This window comes from Salvelinus fontinalis, chromosome 5, assembly GCF_029448725.1.
Source record: "Salvelinus fontinalis isolate EN_2023a chromosome 5, ASM2944872v1, whole genome shotgun sequence".
Taxonomy (NCBI): Eukaryota; Metazoa; Chordata; class Actinopteri; order Salmoniformes; family Salmonidae; genus Salvelinus; species Salvelinus fontinalis.
The window spans coordinates 24,681,611-24,699,639 of NC_074669.1; the positions used below are offsets into that span (position 1 = coordinate 24,681,611).

At 41.5% G+C, this 18,029-nt stretch overlaps 1 protein-coding gene across 1 annotated transcript in view; it reads right to left on the reverse strand.

Annotated features, from left to right (window-relative positions):
- LOC129855365 (PR domain zinc finger protein 5-like) overlaps positions 1–11,321 on the reverse strand; it is a 64,732-nt gene extending 53,411 nt beyond the window's left edge. Inside the window, exons 1-8 of the mRNA XM_055922936.1 lie at positions 11,063–11,321; positions 10,204–10,287; positions 8,332–8,454; positions 6,459–6,627; positions 6,142–6,319; positions 5,391–5,489; positions 5,134–5,255; positions 1,336–1,415 (exon numbers count right to left, since the gene is read on the reverse strand). Coding sequence (XP_055778911.1) covers positions 1,336–1,415; positions 5,134–5,255; positions 5,391–5,489; positions 6,142–6,319; positions 6,459–6,627; positions 8,332–8,454; positions 10,204–10,287; positions 11,063–11,161 — 954 coding nt within the window. The 5' untranslated portion in view covers positions 11,162–11,321. The remainder of the gene's footprint in view (positions 1–1,335; positions 1,416–5,133; positions 5,256–5,390; positions 5,490–6,141; positions 6,320–6,458; positions 6,628–8,331; positions 8,455–10,203; positions 10,288–11,062) is intronic.
- Between the last annotated feature and the right edge of the window lie 6,708 nt (positions 11,322–18,029).

The window sequence follows — 18,029 nt, forward strand, 5'->3', positions numbered from 1 at the left end:
GTTCCATAGAACTTCGGTCCAACTATTTGTTCCTCTTTCTTTGCGTAATGCTTTTTAAACCTCATAAAATGATTATTCCAATGACTTTTAAAACATTTCTGAGTAACCTACATCATACAAGAGAAGAATGAAGCACTCATTGAATTCAAGTTTGTGACTGACCCACATCTCCCTATCAAATCACATTTTTCTGTGACTACTGTCAATGAGGAAAGAGCCTCTCACAAAGACAAAGACATTAACACAGCAAATCCTGCTAAAACTTCTTCAAGTTCACATGTACCACATATAGAATTTATAGAACTGGCTTTTGACAGCATGAAAAAGGTCAGAATATGGCAACGCACTCAAATACATAAGGTGGAAGTTTAGAAACACAATATGAAAACTGATTGATTGACTGGCAGGTTGGTTGGTTGATAGTTCTACAACAGATCAATCCACCGATCTAAACATTTCTTAGTGATTAACAGTTGCTGATAAAGTGTGTTTGTGATGAATCTCTTCTGACCCTGTTCAGTTCATTAGAGTGGAGTAAAAGTAATGTCTTCTGATTAATATATTGGATAGATGTTGACAGGGAAAATGAAGCCTTACCCAAACACCAGCTGAGTTCACTGGTCATAAATATCAAACCCTCATTTGGATGGGAAGCCAAACCAATCGCAAAACAATCAAATAACTCACTGCAAACATATTTCATTTCATGCAGATGAAAATGCCTCACTGTGAGATAGTTTGTGATGGGAATACCTTACCTCCATTAATCTCTAAAAGTAATGTCATATAATGGTTTTGTGGTCCTGTCATTTTTCCGTTAATTTTCTTTCCTAAAGAGGTCAATCTCTGAGAGGAAGAATCCTGACGCCAGGGTTAGCCTTGTTGTCTACTCACCGTGCCTCTTAAGTTTCATGAGAGTCTGTGGGGATGAGCTTGTGAAATAAAAACCAACTTTTCTCTACTGTCACATGGTCTGAAAATGTAACAGATTTAGCATAAAGCCAACCTCCTACTGAGAGAGAAGAAGAGTGAGACAGGAGCAGACGGTGAGCATGAGATTAGGAAAGGGATAGGGACACAAAGGAATGGAACAAAAAGAGATGGATGGATATGAAGGAAATAGACCTTAAAGGAAGAGACATGGCCAGTGTGAAATCAGCACTACCCCCGGACCCTAATACCAGAGGGATAGGTGGGGCCAATAAAACATACAGCTTCCAGATGTCTGAAGGACCAAACTGTGTCCAGGAATACAGGCTAAGGGTTGGCCAGAGACAGTGTAACAGTGAGACAGTTAGGAAGGTGAGACAATGATGTTGTAGGTAGGAGCCAGACCTTACGATGTTCCTGGAGATTCAGTAAGGAGGAGCATTTCCTGTTGCAGATGGTGCACATAAGCTTCCGCCTGGAACTTCCTGAAACACAATGATTGGACAAGCAGAGTGACCAATCCTGCTCTAAATGTCTCAATTTACAGTGTGATAATGTGGTGGCTAGCAATGACAACAACGGTCAGGGCATTCCACATGTTAGTGAACAGCATCATCGCTCACCTGATAGCAAAGCCAATTCCATCTGAAGCACAGCCAGACAAGCACACATATTGAATCAGATAATCACTTGAGGTCAAAGTTGAACCACCAGATGTACAGTCAGGTCCAACATTATTGGCACCCTTGACTGTATGTTAAAAGAAAATCGGAAAATTATATTATTTTATACTAATACTTTCTCTCAGAGAAAGAGATTTTGTTTTGTCAACCTTTAAAAAGATAGGGGTCAAAATTATTGGCCAACCCCTGTTTTCAGTACCCCAGCACCCTATCCTTGGGAGGATAACAACACAGCCTTTTCTAAAATGTTTTATAACAAACATTGGGAGGGATCTTAAGACCATTCCTCCATACAGAATCTTTCCAGATAGTTGATATCCTTCGTCTGCTCTTATGAACTGTCCTCTTCAATTCAGACCACAGGTTTTCAATGGGGTCCTTCTGTCTGCTCTTATGGACTGTCCTCTTCAATTCAGACCACAGGTTTTCAATGGGGTCCTTCTGTCTGCTCTTATGGACTGTCCTCTTCAATTCAGACCACAGGTTTTCAATGGGGTCCTTCTGTCTGCTCTTATGGACTGTCCTCTTCAATTCAGACCACAGGTTTTCAATGGGGTCCTTCTGTCTGCTCTTATGGACTGTCCTCTTCAATTCAGACCACAGGTTTTCAATGGGGTCCTTCTGTCTGCTCTTATGGACTGTCCTCTTCAATTCAGACCACAGGTTTTCAATGGGGTTCAAGTCCGGATTCTGAGCTGGCCATTGAAAAATGTGTGATTAATTAACTATTTATTTGTGGATATTGATGTGTGTTTAGGGTTATTGTCTTGCTGGAAGGCCAAGTGTCAGCCTCCTGGCAGAGGCAACCAGGTTTTTAGCTCAAATGTCCTGGTACTTGGTAAAGTTCAAAATGCCATTGACCTTAATAAGGGCCCCAGGATCAGCGGACACAAAATAGCCTGATAACATTGAAGATCCACCACCATATTTGACAGTAGGTATGAGGTACTTTCTGCATATACTTCCGTTTTTCGACACTAAACCCATCACTGGTGTGCGTGGCCAAAGAGCTCTATTTTCATGTCATCTGGCCATAGTACCGCTTGGAGTTCAATAAATGGCATTGGCACTTGGATTTGAACCGGTGGTATGGTTAGTTGACATGAAAATAGAGCTTTTTGGCCACGCACACCAGTGGTGGGTTTGGCGTCGAAAAACGGAAGCATCCACAAAGAAATCGTTAATTGACACAAAAATGTACATTTTGCAACGGCCATCTCAGTCGCTGGACTTTTTTGAAGAGAAAAGTCCATAAACGCAGACGAAGGATATCAAAGATCTGGAAAGAATCTGTATGGAGGAATGGTCTAAGATCCCTCCCAATGTGTTCTCCAATCTCATGACATTTTTTAGAAAAAGGCTCAGTGTCATCCTCACAAGGGGGTGTGCTGGAGTATTATTGAAAACAGTGACCCCTGTCTTTATTTAATTTGTATTACTTGTTAAACAAAATCGGTTTCTCTGAGCAATTGTATTAGTATAAAATAATATAATTTAGCAATTTTTTTTAGCACACAATGTAGCTCAGTATTTGTATTATTTATTTTATACAGTCTTTTTTGCTCATCTTTATCAAGGGTGCCAATAATGTCCTCTTCCGACTGTCGGGGCAACCAAGACGTAGCATAAAAAAGGCACTAATAAAAGCCGTCTGCCACCACTGGGCTCATCAAAAAATTTACTGGACAATTAAAGCTCAATTCATTATGGTGACAAAACCTGAACTCCCCCATTCTCATCATTTATTTATGAGTCACGTGTGCCACATCTGTAGAGCTAAACCACATCCCCCCTCGCCAACACACTCCTAATACTGACCAGACCAGTTAAAAGATCAAGGCAGATACGTATTTCTACTAATCATCATTGTTGGCTGCGTCTGTATACAGTGGGGCAAAAAAGTATTTAGTCAGCCACCAATTGTGCAAGTTCTCCCACTTAAAAAGATGAGAGAGGCCTGTAATTTTCATCATAGGTACACTTCAACTATGACAGACAAAATGAGGAACAAAAATCCAGAAAATCACATTGTAGGATTTTTTATTTATTTATTTGCAAATTATGGTGGAAAATAAGTATTTGGTCAATAACAAAAGTTTATCTCAATACTTTGTTATATACTCTTTGTTGGCAATGACAGAGGTCAAACATTTTCTGTAAGTCTTCACAATGTTTTCACATACTGTTGCTGGTATTTTGGCCCATTCCTCCATGCAGATTTCCTCTAGAGCAGTGATGTTTTGGGGCTGTTGCTGGGCAACACGGACTTTCAACTCCCTCCAAAGATTTTCTATGGGGTTGAGATCTGGAGACTGGCTAGGCCACTCCAGGACCTTGAAATGCTTCTTTCGAAGCCACTCCTTCGTTGCCCGGGCGGTGTGTTTGGGATCATTCTCATGCTGAAAGACCCAGCCACGTTTCATCTTCAATGCCCTTGCTGATGGAAGGAGGTTTTCACTCAAAATCTCATGATACATGGCCCCATTCATTCTGTCCTTTACACGGATCAGTCGTCCTGGTCCCTTTGCAGAAAAACAGCCCCAAAGCATGATGTTTCCACCCCCATGCTTCACAGTAGGTATGGTGTTCTTTGGATACAACTCAGCATTCTTTGTCCTCCAAACACGACGAGTTGAGTTTTTACCTCTGACCACCGTTTCTTCTGACCATATGACATTCTCCCAATCTTCTTCTGGATCATCCAAATGCTCTCTAACAAACTTCAGACGGGCCTGGACATGTACTGGCTTAAGCAGGGGGACACGTCTGGCACTGCAGGATTTGAGTCCCTGGCGGCGTAGTGTTTTACTGATGGTAGGTTTTGTTACTTTGGTCCCAGCTCTCTGCAGGTCATTCACTAGGTCCCCCCGTGTGGTTCTGGGATTTTTGCTCACCGTTCTTGTGATCATTTTGACCCCACGGGGTGAGATCTTGCGTGGAGCCACAGATCGAGGGAGATTATCAGTGGTCTTGTATGTCTTCCATTTCCTAATAATTGCTCCCACAGTTGATTTCTTCAAACCAAGCTGCTTACCTATTGCAGATTCAGTCTTCCCAGCCTGGTGCAGGTCTACAATTTTGTTTCTGGTGTCCTTTGACAGCTCTTTGGTCTTGGCCATAGTGGAGTTTGGAGTGTGACTGTTTGAGGTTGTGGACAGGTGTCTTTTATACTGATAACAAGTTCAAACAGGTGCCATTAATACAGGTAACGAGTGGAGGACAGAGGAGCCTCTTAAAGAAGAAGTTACAGGTCTGTGAGAGCCAGAAATCTTGCTTGTTTGTAGGTGACCAAATACTTATTTTCCATTTTGCAGAATTAATTAATTAAAAATCCTAAAATGTGATTTTCTGGAATTTTTTTCTCATTTTGTCTGTCATAGTTGAAGTGTACCTATGATGAAAATTACAGGCCTCTCTCATCTTTTTAAGTGGGAGAACTTGCACAATTGGTGGCTGACAAAATACTTTTTTTGCCCCACTGTATATTGACTACCTGCGTATGTGTGAGACGGAGACCGACCTGTGTGGACGTTCCCTTTGTGTTTCTTCAGAGCGTCTTTGCTCTTGAACCTCTTCCCACAGCTCTCAGCCTTACAGATGAACCTGGCGTCTCCTCTACACGCCTCCTTGTGCTGGTCATAACTACACGCACAGGGAATACAGACACAGTCACTCACACACACACATAGGAACTCATACAACAACTCAGACAGATAGCAGACCCTGTGTGCATGTTATGCTACTATGTAGGTTTGTGTTCTAGTTATGTAGGCCTACCTGGACTCTGAGCTGAAGGTGATGTGGCAGAAGGAACACTGGTGGTGGCCTCTGGAGGAGTCTCCTGAATGACCCAGGGTCTCGGCACAGTGCAGAACACTGAGGGGAAGATAAAGGAGACGTAGAGTCAGACAGGGGTAATAAAGATATTAACAGAAATGCTGTAGAAGAAAATACTATACAAAAAAAAAATCCAAGTGGCCTACATTCAAAGATTCAATCATGGACACTCTTACTGTATTGTTGTCTCTACCTTCTTGCGCCTTGTGCTGTTGTCTGTGCTCAATAATGTTTGTAACATGTTTTGTGCTGCTACCATGTTGTGCTGCTGTCATGTTGTGTTGCTACCATGTTGTTGTCATCTTGTGTTGCTGCCATGCAATGTTGTCATGTGTTGCTGCCATGCTGTGTTGTTGTCGTCTTAGGTGTCTCTTTATGTAGTGTTCTGGTGTTTCGCTTGTCGTGATGTGTTTTGTCCTATATTTTAAAAATATATTTTTAATCCTTCCCCCTTCCCCGCAGGAGGCCTTTTGCCTAAAGAAGCATTTGTTGCTAACTGACTTGCCTAGTTAAATAAAAGGTTAGATATTTTTTATATTGTTTTTAACGAGGCTGAATCGGGTGGATACATATTTTACTGGAGTGTGTGCAAATCTGTCAGTTCCACTATATGATCCATTTGGTAGCATACTTCTGTGTAACTCAAAGAATGTCAGGTAAGTAGAGTAGAGAGATGATGTAGGCTACACACTGGCGCTGCAAGGCTTGTTTGATGGGGAACTTCTTGCCACAGTTCCTGCACTTGTACTCTTTCTCCTCTGTGATTGGTCTCTGGTGCAGGCTCTGGAGGTGGGCTGCTAGGATCTCCTCGCTAGGGAAGCTGCTCTCACACAGCAGGCACGGGTGGTCCTCCTTCTTGATCACCAGTTCTATACACACAAACACACACACACACACATTACACACACACGGACACGCGCGCAAATATTACACACTTCAAGCAAACTGTTGGACCGACAAAACAGGGTTTATAAACATGGTTGGTGTAAAACTTTGATAGGCATGTACCCATTTCAATAAGATGTTTGGCCTCTTTGCTGTCTTCATCTTCCTCTTTGATGATTTCCTCTTCCTCATCCTCTTCCTCTTCCTCCATATCACTGTCCAGGTAGCCTATCAGCATTTCTGTGTCTGTCTCAATGTCGTCCACTGCCAGGTAGAAGATATTCTCTCCGTCCTGAGAGATCAGGACACACACACACACACACACACACACACACACACACACACACACACACAGACAGAGGAAAAAAGGGGTTAGCTGAAGGTTGAACTCATTGAACCTAGACACTCATCTGCTAAGGCTTGATTAAGGTCAGAGGTCAAGCACTCAAACTCCTAACATGTCGTCATTAACTTCCATATACCTAAAGGTCATGCTCTAATGAAATCAAAGCGTAATTTTCTTTTGGCTAAGGGATTTATAAATACACATATATATTAATTTAACAGGGAAAAACACAATAAATGTCACTTTTGATGTAACACAGAGCTCTAACACACATGAATGACCTTTGAATAAGTAATCAATTTTAGCACTCTGGAATTAATGACAGAACCTCAGCCAGACGACCACAGGTCCTGTTCTTCTTCCCTTCCTTCTACAGTTGTTTTCCCTTCTTCCTCTAGTGAACCATTACGTTCTTAGAGAGCTGACATTTCCCAGGCCAAACCGTGACTGTGTGTGTGTGTGTGTGTGTGTGTGTGTGTGTGTGTGTGTGTGTGTGTGTGTGTGTGTGTGTGTGTGTGTGTGTGTGTGTGTGTGTGTGTGTGTGTGTGTGTGTGTGTGTGTGTGTGTGTGTGTGTGTGTGTGTGTGTGTGTGTGTGTGTGTGTGTGTGTGTGTGAGAGTGTTCGATTAACTATCCTTGAAGTTCTCACAAGGATAGTAAAACAAAGGAAAATTCGACAAGTGGGGACATTTTGCTGGTCCCCACAAGGAAAAATTATATTTTAGGCTTAGGGGTTAGGTTTAAGGTTACAATTAGGCTCAGGGTTTGGAGTTAGGGTTAGGGGTTTAAGTTAGGGGTTAGGGGAAATAGGATTTTGAATGGGAATCATTTGTTTGGTCCCCACAAGGACAGCAAAAGAAAGGTGTTTCTGTGTTTAAGTTAAGGCCCGGGACACATTTTTTTTACCTTTAATTAACTAGGCAAGTCAGTTAAGAACAAATTCTTATTTTCAATGACGGCCTAGGAACACTGGGTTAACTGCCTTGTTCAGGGGCAGAACGACAGATTTTTACCTTGTCAGCTCAGGGATTCAATCTTGCAACCTTTCGTTACAAGTCCAACGCTCTAACCGCTAGGCTACCTGCCTCCCACATACATGATGTGTGCGTTCATGACTTTGGCTAATAGATCTAATTGTGTATGGGTTGTCTGTGTTTGTGGGATTATGGATATAATGAATCTGATCTTAATCACAGTGACTGACATGGTTTGTTCAATTTAGAAGGGATGTTCATCTGTTAGAATGTAAGCGATGCACAAGGTATTAGAGAAGATTTTCATCGTAATTTCAGACACTGAGTGGGAGTTACTTACAGCTACGAAAGACACCTCATGTTATAGTCATCAAGCAAAACCACCTTCATATCTCCTTCTGATATGGCAGGCTTGATCAGCAGCACATGTTGCAATCTGCACAGGCAGACAAAACAAGAAAATCCATATTCTCCATCTTCACTTCACTCCCACTATCTATCTCAACTCACTAAGTAACTTTCCCTCTTCTCTTCTATCTTTTTCTCTCCAATCTTCTCTCTCTTTCTCTCTTCCCCCCCTTCTCTCTCTGAGATGTGTGCTCACACAGAGCTCTGCCTGTGTCTGTCCCTGTGGAGATAGGTCTGAAGGTCTTACTATCTTCAGAGTGGGGCTGTACCTGGATGGCTGCCAGGTTCTTCTCTTCTTGCGATGGCGCCTGGTGGACAAAACGCAGCCAGTTGGCATGGCGAGGGTTACTGGCATCCAAAACATAGAGCACATCGCCTTTACTACCTCGGACCTGCAACAGAGAACAAACATGCCTATCAAGGACATGAAATACTGTTGGCTCGCATTCATGTCTTATTTCCATACAGATGTAGCATCTTGATCTAGCTTTCTGTTCATCTGGACATGCAGTTTTAATAAACTAAATCACAGTTGCTATGACAAAAATCTGTGATATAAAACAATGTGGTTCTATCCCATATAACATGACAGTTATAGGCTACTAGATGATTATACTGTAATTTCAGATGTAACCACACCTGAATTATTTATAGCTGATAGATATGCCGTTACAGATACACATAATCTCACTGATCAACATTTTTATTAAGCATGTCCCTTATATCAAATCAATTCAAAAACCCATGATGGGGATAAAACAGAATTGCACTTTGATTAACAGAGGCACAACATATGGGTGGAGTTTGCCAAACCAAGACTCATTAGAAAACCAAGACTCTACAGTCAAGAAGAGTATGTGCATCAAACTAGCTGCTCCGATTAGGCATCACCCGTACTGTATCTGAACTGCCACAGAATTCCAGAGAGTGCATTTGATCAACTATTTATCCTTTCATTTTAATGGTAGGCCTACACTGAAAAGAAATATAATGCATTGTATTATACACTGAGTGTATAATTGAGTTGCCCTCAGAACAGCCTCAATTTGTCAGGGCATGGACTCTACAAGGTGTCGAAAGCGTTCCACAGGGATGCTGGCCCATGTTGACTCCAAAGCTTCCCACAGTTCTGTCAAGTTGGCTGGATGTTGGATGGTGGACCATTCTTGAAACAGACGGAAAACTGTTGTGCTTGAAAAACCCAGCAGCGTTGCAGTTCTTGACACACTCAAACCGGTGCGTCTGGCACCTACTACCATACCTTGTTCAAAGGCACTTAAATCTTTTGTCTTGCCCGTTCGCCCTCTGAATGGCACACATACACAATCCATATCTCAATTTTCTCAAGGCTTAAAAATCTTTGAGAAGAGCTTACCAAGAAAAACTTCCAAAAGGACTAATTCAAGGCAAAAATGAGTTGGAGCACCCAACCAAAAAAAGGCAGAGATTGATTTATTTTTGCTCACTTTAATCCATTGTACAGGACGCGAACAGGTGACTGACGTTTGGACGTCAAGCTGACATCTTCCTCAGTGACCTGGCCATTGCACGTAGCTCCTATTTATATCCCAGTGACCCATTGAGACACAACAATGTAAAACAAGTATAATGATAATATGTTTCAAGGTAAATGGCAAATAATAACACAAAATAATAAGAGAAAGGGTGTGTCTCGTTAATCAAAATGCCATGTCAAAATATACATAGGTGATTCTGGCAGTACTCCTTAGACACTGTTGATCCTTAACGGGCTAAACACTGCCTTTTTTGGGTTGAGTGCTCCAACTCCTTTTAACCTCAAATGAGTCCTTTTGGAAGTTGTTCTTGGTAAGCTCTTCTCATGATTTCTGTCATTGTTGTTGAACAACCCTCATTTCCTTTGTTTGCTGAAGCGCGAAGGCCCATCTGAATGCTTAAAAATCCTTCTTCAACCTGTCTCCTCCCCTTCATCTACACGGATTGACATGGATTTAACAGGTGACGTCAATAAGGGATCATACAGTAGCTTTCACCTGGTCAGTGTTTGTTATGGAAAGAGCAGGAGTTCCTAATGTTTTGTACACTCAGTGTATATAGTACATTTATCATCTATCTATTGTGCTTATGAAGAGAAATATGTGCTGTGACTGCAGTGCTATCACCTCCCACATCAGTCTGGTGTCTGTGCTCTCATCCAGCTCACTCTGCAGTTTCTTTTCTCCAGCGAAAGGGCCAAACTTTTCCCCCTTGGAAAAAACACACATTGTCAGAAATAGGGTACAGGATATTCATTTTCTTTTTTACTAGAGGTCTTCTCCAGAACTGTCAGGGGCTATGTGAAGGTAACCATATATAAATTGTGCGATGTAATAAAGGCCTTTAAAAAATTTGCAGTTGTACAACAGTATAGGACTATATAGTATTATAATAAATAGTATTGTCCATGAATCCATCCTATGCATTTCAGTTTGGACCCACTAGTAGTAGTAGACTAGTTAGAACACGCTACAGGAGAGGGGGGGGGGGGGGGGGGGGTCAATGTGTTCCAAATGAATGAAGCTTTCACGTTTAATGTTTTGAACAATGTGAGATTACATAACGAATGAACCTTAAGTTTTAAAAAATTGCTACAATATCAACTTTGCTACAATATTGTGGAATAGCCTATAAACCCCGATTAATGTTGAGTGTGAAAGTTAAATGACAGCATTATGCAATGAAGCAATGTTATAATGTATCAACAAATGTGTTAAAGTGTAACATACGAGAGTCCTGACTGGGCATTGTGGAGTGAGCTACAGTAGAACTGAAATCACAGTTACAGTATCTAGCTACGTGGCACTTTACGTCAGAGCAGCTTTCGTGTAGGCTACGGCTTTAGGTTTTGGAAGCGACTCGCAAAAGAACACAAAATGCGAACAGAAAACTGCCTATTTCTCTATTTCACCGAATTAGTTTTGCACGTTGGTAAATGTATTCATACCCAAAACATACAAAGTTGTCCTGGCCAAAAGAACAAACCTTTTTCACTCGTCTCGCCGTGTAAAGCCCGATTCCATCTTGGACCTTAGATGATTTCAAAGAAAATCTATCTGGCACATACATACCCAACATTGTCATTACTCTAAACGAATCCCTAAAGTAATCATTCGAAACAATGCCGCCGGCAAAAGTAATGAATATTGTCTGTTTTCGCACAGAGCAGAGAGTTTTCAGCGGGTAGTTTTTCCGTAATTTGGTCCAGGTTCAACTTCCACTCTTGCTGCAAGACTGTGGCGGAGCGTCCTGATTGGTTGAAAGTTTGTTACCAGGAGCTACATATTTAGTGAAGGATGCTCGTGCACTTTGAAGTCCGTCTGTCCCCTACCTTTAGATGACAAACGGTAACCACAAATGCCTGCCAAAACTAACGTTAAGCAGGTCATCACGGTTACACTGTATATAAAGTTGAAGTCGGAAGTTCACATACACCTTAGCCAAATACATTTAAAATCCGTTTTTCACAATTACTGACATTTAATCCTAATAAAATTACTGACATTTAATCCTAATAAATTAGGATCACCACTTTATTTTAAGAATGTGAAATGTCAGAATAATAGAGAGAATGATTTATTTCAGCTTTTATTTCTTTCATCTGTCACGTTCCTGACCTGTTTTCCTTTTTCTTGTATTTATTTACATTTACATTTACATTTAAGTCATTTAGCAGACGCTCTTATCCAGAGCGACTTACAAATTGGTGCATTCACCTTATGACATCCAGTGGAACAGCCACTTTACAATAGTGCATCTAAATCTTTTAAGGGGGGGGGGGGGGGGCAGAAGGATTGCTTTATCCTATCCTAGGTATTCCTTGAAGAGGTGGGGTTTCAGGTGTCTCCGGAAGGTGGTGATTGACTCCGCTGTCCTGGCGTCGTGAGGGAGTTTGTTCCACCATTGGGGTGCCAGAGCAGCAAACAGTTTTGACTGGGCTGAGCGGGAACTGTACTTCCTCAGTGGTAGGGTCAGGGCGTTAGTTGGTCAGGGCGTGAGTTGGGTGGGTTTGTCTATGTTTGATTTTCTATGTTGGGATGTTTGTGTTCGGCCGGGTATGAATCTCAATCAGAGACAGCTGTCAATCGTTGTCCCTGATTGAGAATCATACTTAGGCAGCCTGGGTTTCACGTGTGTTTTGTGGGTGTTTGTTTCCGTGTCTGTGTTTGTTGCACCACACGGTACTGTATCGGTTTATGCACTTCGTTTATTTGTTTTGTTAAGTCAGTTTCAGTTTCGTTATAATAAATCATTATGAACCCTAACCACTCTGCGTATTGGTCCGATCCGTCTCGCCTCTCCTCGTCCGAGGAGGAGGAAGAATATGACGATAGCCGTTACATCATCACATTCCCAGTGGGTCAGAAGTTTACATACACTCAATTAGTATTTGATAGCGTTGCCTTTAAATTGTTTAACTTGGGTCAAATGTTTCGGGTAGCCTTCCACAAGCTTCCCATAAAAAGTTGGGTCAATTTTGGCCCATTCCTTCTGACAGAACTGGTGTAACTGAGTCAGATTTGTAGGCCTCCTTGCTCGCACACGCTTTTTCAGTTTTGCCCAACATTTTTCTACAGGATTGAGATCAGGGCTTTGTGATGGCCACTCCAATACCTTGACTTTGTTGTCCTTAAGTCACTTTGCCACAACTCGAAATATGCTTGGGGTCATTGTCCATTTGGAAGACTCATTTGCGACCAAGCTTTAACTTCCTGACTGATGTCTTGAGATGTTGCTTCAATATATCCACATAATTTTCCTCCCTCATGATGCCATCTATTTTGTGAAGTGCACCAGTCCCTCTTGCAGCAAAGCACCCCCACAACATGATGCTGCCACCCCCGTGCTTCACGGTTGGGATGGTGTTCTTCGGCTTGCAAGCCTCCCCCTTTTTCCTCCAAACATAGTGATGGTCATTATGGCCAAAACAGTTATATTCTTGTTTCATCAGACCAGAAGACATTTCTCCAAAAGGTACGATCTTTGTCCCCATGTGCAGTTGCAAACCGTAGTCTGGCTTTTTTTATGGTGGTTTTGAAGTAGTGGCTTCTTCCTTGCTGAGCGGCCTTTCAGGTTATGCCGATATAGGACTCGTTTTACTGTGGATACAGATACTTTTGAACCAGTTTCCTCCAGCATCTTCACAAGGTCCTTTGCTGTTGTTCTGGAATTGATTTGCACTTTTTACACCAAAGTACATTTATCTCTAGGAGACAGAACACATCTCCTTCCTGAGCGGTATGATGGCAACGTGGTCCCATGGTGATTATACTTGCATACTATTGTTTGTACAGATGAACTTGGTACCTTCAGGCATTTCGAAATTGCTCCCAAGGATGAACCAGACTTGTGGAGGTCTACAACTTTTTTTCCGAGGTCTTGGCTGATTTCTTTTGATTTTTCCATGATGTCAAGCAAGGAGGCACTGAGTTTGAAGGTAGGCCTTGAAATACATCCACAGGTACACCTCCAATTGACTTAAATTATGTCAATTGGCCTATCAGAAGCTTCTAAAGCCATGACTTCATTTTCTGGAATTTTCCAAGCTGTTAAAGGCACAGTCAACTTAGTGTATGTAAACTTCTGACCCACTGGAATTGTGATACACTGAATTATAAGTGAAATAATCTGTCTGTAAACAATTGTTGGAAAAATTACTTGTGTCATGTACAAAGTAGATGTCTTAACCGACTTGCCAAAACTATAGTTTGCTAACAAGAAATGTATGGAGTGGTTGAAAAACGAGTTTTAATGACTAAAACCTAAGTGTCTGTAAACTTCCGACTTCAACTGTGTGTGTGTGTGTATATATATATATATATATACAATATGCCTTTCTATGAACATATAAACAGTGTAGGCCTATTAAACCCGACGAATTGAAAGCTTGATGACAATAATTGCATTTCCACCATGACATTGCTTTTGTCTATGATTAATTCAGATAAATGTAACATAATGGCATAAACAGTCATGGAAGCTGTTTCATGCTAATTGACTTGGCGTACCTCTACCAAACTAGCTTACCTGGAAATGGTTTGTGTAATGCCTCTGTGACAGTTATAATGACAGTTTTATGAACCCCTTATGATAAAATGTAAAAGTTTTGGCCTAACATTAGGAACCCACTGATGGTGGGTGTACAGCATAATATCAGTTACTGCTCTAGGGCCAACACTGAGCCAAAATCAGCATTTTTTTTTAAAAATAACTATGGTACTCTGATCCAATTGTTGTCCCAATATTGTCTGTATATTCTCTTTATGGCTTCTGGTCTGGTCTGGTCTGGTCTGGTCTGGTCTGGTGTGGTGTGTGTGTGTGTGTGTGTGTGTGTGTGTGTGTGTGTGTGTGTGTGTGTGTGTGTGTGTGTGTGTGTGTGTGTGTGTGTGTGTGTGTGTGTGTGTGTGTGTGTGTGTGTGTGTGTGTGTGTGTGTGTGTGTGTGTGTTGGATTTGCTATCCTTAGCTAAACATCTTGCACTTTTTCTACGTTGTAGATCTTATGTACCTCCTTATCTGCCTATCTAGGTCAGAGTATGATACTACGGCCAATTAACTAGAAAATATACCTTTCTGTATTTAGAAACCATCTGTGCAGGCAGACATCACACTGTCTAAGTGACTTCACATGTGAAAGATGGATGAGAGACTATACACAAATACATTAGGTCTCAGTTCAAACTCAATCTCAGACCATTAGTGATGGAGAAATACATCACCCACCTTGATTTGTTGACTTTTACCCCGCAGGATAGAGATGAGTGTAATCAAGTATACATATACTCTGGTTCTGTTGGTGTGTTTGTCTGTCTGAAGAACTGTATATGTTGTTGGATGCACATCTTCAACAAATCTACTTTCTCTCCAATCAGTGTTGTGTCAGCATTGTGATAGTGTTGTTTACAGTGTTTGTAGCTCTTGTTTATCTTAATGACTTCCTGTGGCATTATGGGTCCGCGTTCCACACTGCCATGATTGACTCACATGATCAGTGTGAGTTGACTAGGTTACCACAGTGCCTTTGCGTCATGATGTTCTTGTTTACTGGAGAGTCAATGAACTGGCATAAATCTCTGCTCTGTTTCTTTGAAAGAGGATGAGTTTCCATGGGTAGGAACATTTTTTAAGACTCAGAACTCTAGACTCCATCGTCCAAATCCTAGTAAAGCTGGTGATTGTTTGTTTCCCTTTCAGTGTCAAATTTAAACCGTGTCTATTTTATGTATTTGTCTCCTTTCAAAGACACAAAAACAAAACATTTCATTACTACAAATGTTTTTTCTCACATAGTATATGGGCAATTCATTGGTAACAGAATGACGCTGAAGTGACAGTTTTCCGTCTGCCCACTCTAGCATAAACTCTACCATAAACTCTACCATAAAGGCCTGATTGGTGGAGTGCTGCAGAGATGGTGTCCTTTGGAAGGTTCTCCCATCTCCAGAGAGGAACTCTAAAGCTCTATCAGAGTGACCATCGGGTTCTTGGTCACCTCCCTGACCAAGGCCCTTCTCCCCCGATTGCTCCGTTTGGCCGGGCAGCCAGCTTTAGGAAGAGTCTTGGTGGTTACAAACTTCTTCCATTTAAGAATGTTGGAGGCCACTGTGTTCTTGGGGACCTTCAACGCTGCAGATATTTTTTGGTACACTTCCCCAGATCTGTGCCTCGACACAATCCTGTCTCGGAGCTCTACGGACAATTCCTTCGACCTCATGGCTTGGTTTTTGCTCTGACATTCACTGTCAACTGTAGGACCTTATATAGGCAGGTGTGTGCCTTTCCAAATCATGTCCAATCAAAATAATTTACCACAGGTGGACTCCAAACAGGTTGTAGAAACATCTCAAGGATGATCAATGGAAACAGGACAATTTCGAGCCTCATAGCAAAGGGTCTGAATACTTACGTAAATAAGGTATTTCTTTTTTATATATATAAATTTGCAAACAATTCTAAAAACATCTTTTGCTTTGTCATTATGGGGAATTGTGTGTAGACCGCTGAGGATTTTTTTTTTAATCCGTTTTAGAATAAAGCTGTAACGTAACAAAATTTGGAGTCAAGGGGTCTGAATACTTTCCGAATGCACTGTAAATGCGTAATTATAGATATGTGATGTATTCATTGTGATGTATCCTCACTAGTCACACAAACGTAGAAAAATGCAATATCCTCTATTGCATTTTTGGATATTATTCTGTTGTTATTCTTCACTCGTGAGGGAGGGAATTTAGAAAATATCTTAATGATTTGCAGGTTTTTTGTAACAAGATGACAAGATACAATGCAATATTTTTTAAACTTACAGAAGGCAAATTATTTCTGCTAAATTAAATAGAAATGTTGATATTAGTTGTAAGGGTCTTAACTTCAACATTACTGTGTTTTAATGTATTTCTAATACATTTTATGACTTTCTGCTAGATGTTGTCTAAGACCCTTTTTCATCTGTTTGACCAGAAATGAAAGCCTTTGCTTATTCCTAATTTTAGGATGGAAAATGAAGTTCACATGTTGGTGCTCATTTGGGTTTAATGCCGCATTTATGTGCTGGTTGGAACTAGGAACCTCTGAAATTTCCAACTTTCTAATTGGTTGTAGATATACACGTGCCACGTTCAACCAGTTAGCGAGTCAGAAATTTCAGAGGTTCCTAGTTCCGACTAGTACGTGAACGTGGCATGCTGGCGGGAACCGGGTTACCGGGATTTACCAAGACTTTTACCAAGACCCACCCAAACCCACTCCTCTTTCCCGAAATTAATAATTGTGAGAAACCGGTCAATTATAGGCAAATACAGTCTTTCTATCAACAGTGTAATGTGAAATGGAACTGTTAAATTATATGCAATGTCTAAATCTGTCTTAATACAGCATTTTCTTCTCTGCTGTCTGCATGATCAATAATCAATGCTCTGCGTGTGTGTCTATGTGTGTGTTGTAGCCTACCATATTTACTTTCACAATATCGCCATAAATTCAAAGGGGACACGTTGTTTATGCTGAAACTATACATGCCACCTGGAAATGCAGTTTATACGGTAACAAAATTGGCTCCAACTTGTCCCTTACGTTATATCACACGAGACCTGAAGGAACTAATCTTCGTATTCTTTAAAAGTCTTGTCTGTTTCTCCTCGTCTATTTGTGTATTGTTTCAGTTCATCTCTGTATTTGAGGTTGTCTAACCGCTAATCAGTGTTCCAGTTGTGCTATAAGACCCCACTGACATTATAGAAGAGCAGTAGGCCTATGGAAAGTGTCAGGGGGAAGTCTAGGCGGACCTATTGGATGACAGGAGTGACCAGTGGACTGAGAGGCTCTTTGTGTGCCCCCAGCCCCCGATCCCCTCCTGTCGTCCCCCCCCCCCCCCCCCCCCCCCTGTCCCCTTCTGACATCCCTGTGTGCCACAGTCTGGAGGGTCAGGACCAAGACGATTAAAGGCCATGAACCCTTTCTCCACCATGCCTTCTATAGACCCCTGTAGAACGTCCTACCCATAAACTTTCACTCAGCTTTCATGACTACCCCTAGGTGATTCAGACCAACCCTGGTCATCTACTGTTGACCAGTAACCATACACACACACACACACACACACATTCAGATACACAGTCAGACACACAGTCAGACAGAAACACTATCATAACATGGCCACCGGTTTCCCTGGGCTTTTCATCAGGTCTTGTGTTAATGTGCCTTCTTCAGTAGGTTGCGACAGTTGGATTTACCCAGACTGCTAAATTCAGGTTAGATCAGCAAAAGTGTCATATCATAACATCTATCAGACCATTATACTGAATCAAAAAAAGGCCAGAAGATCACTAATACAACAGGACTGTAACGGGCGTCTAAATCGAGCAAGGATCGGACCAAAATGCAGCGGGTGATGAATACATGATGAATTTATTAGCAAGACGAACACGAAGTACACTTGAATAAATTCCAAAACAA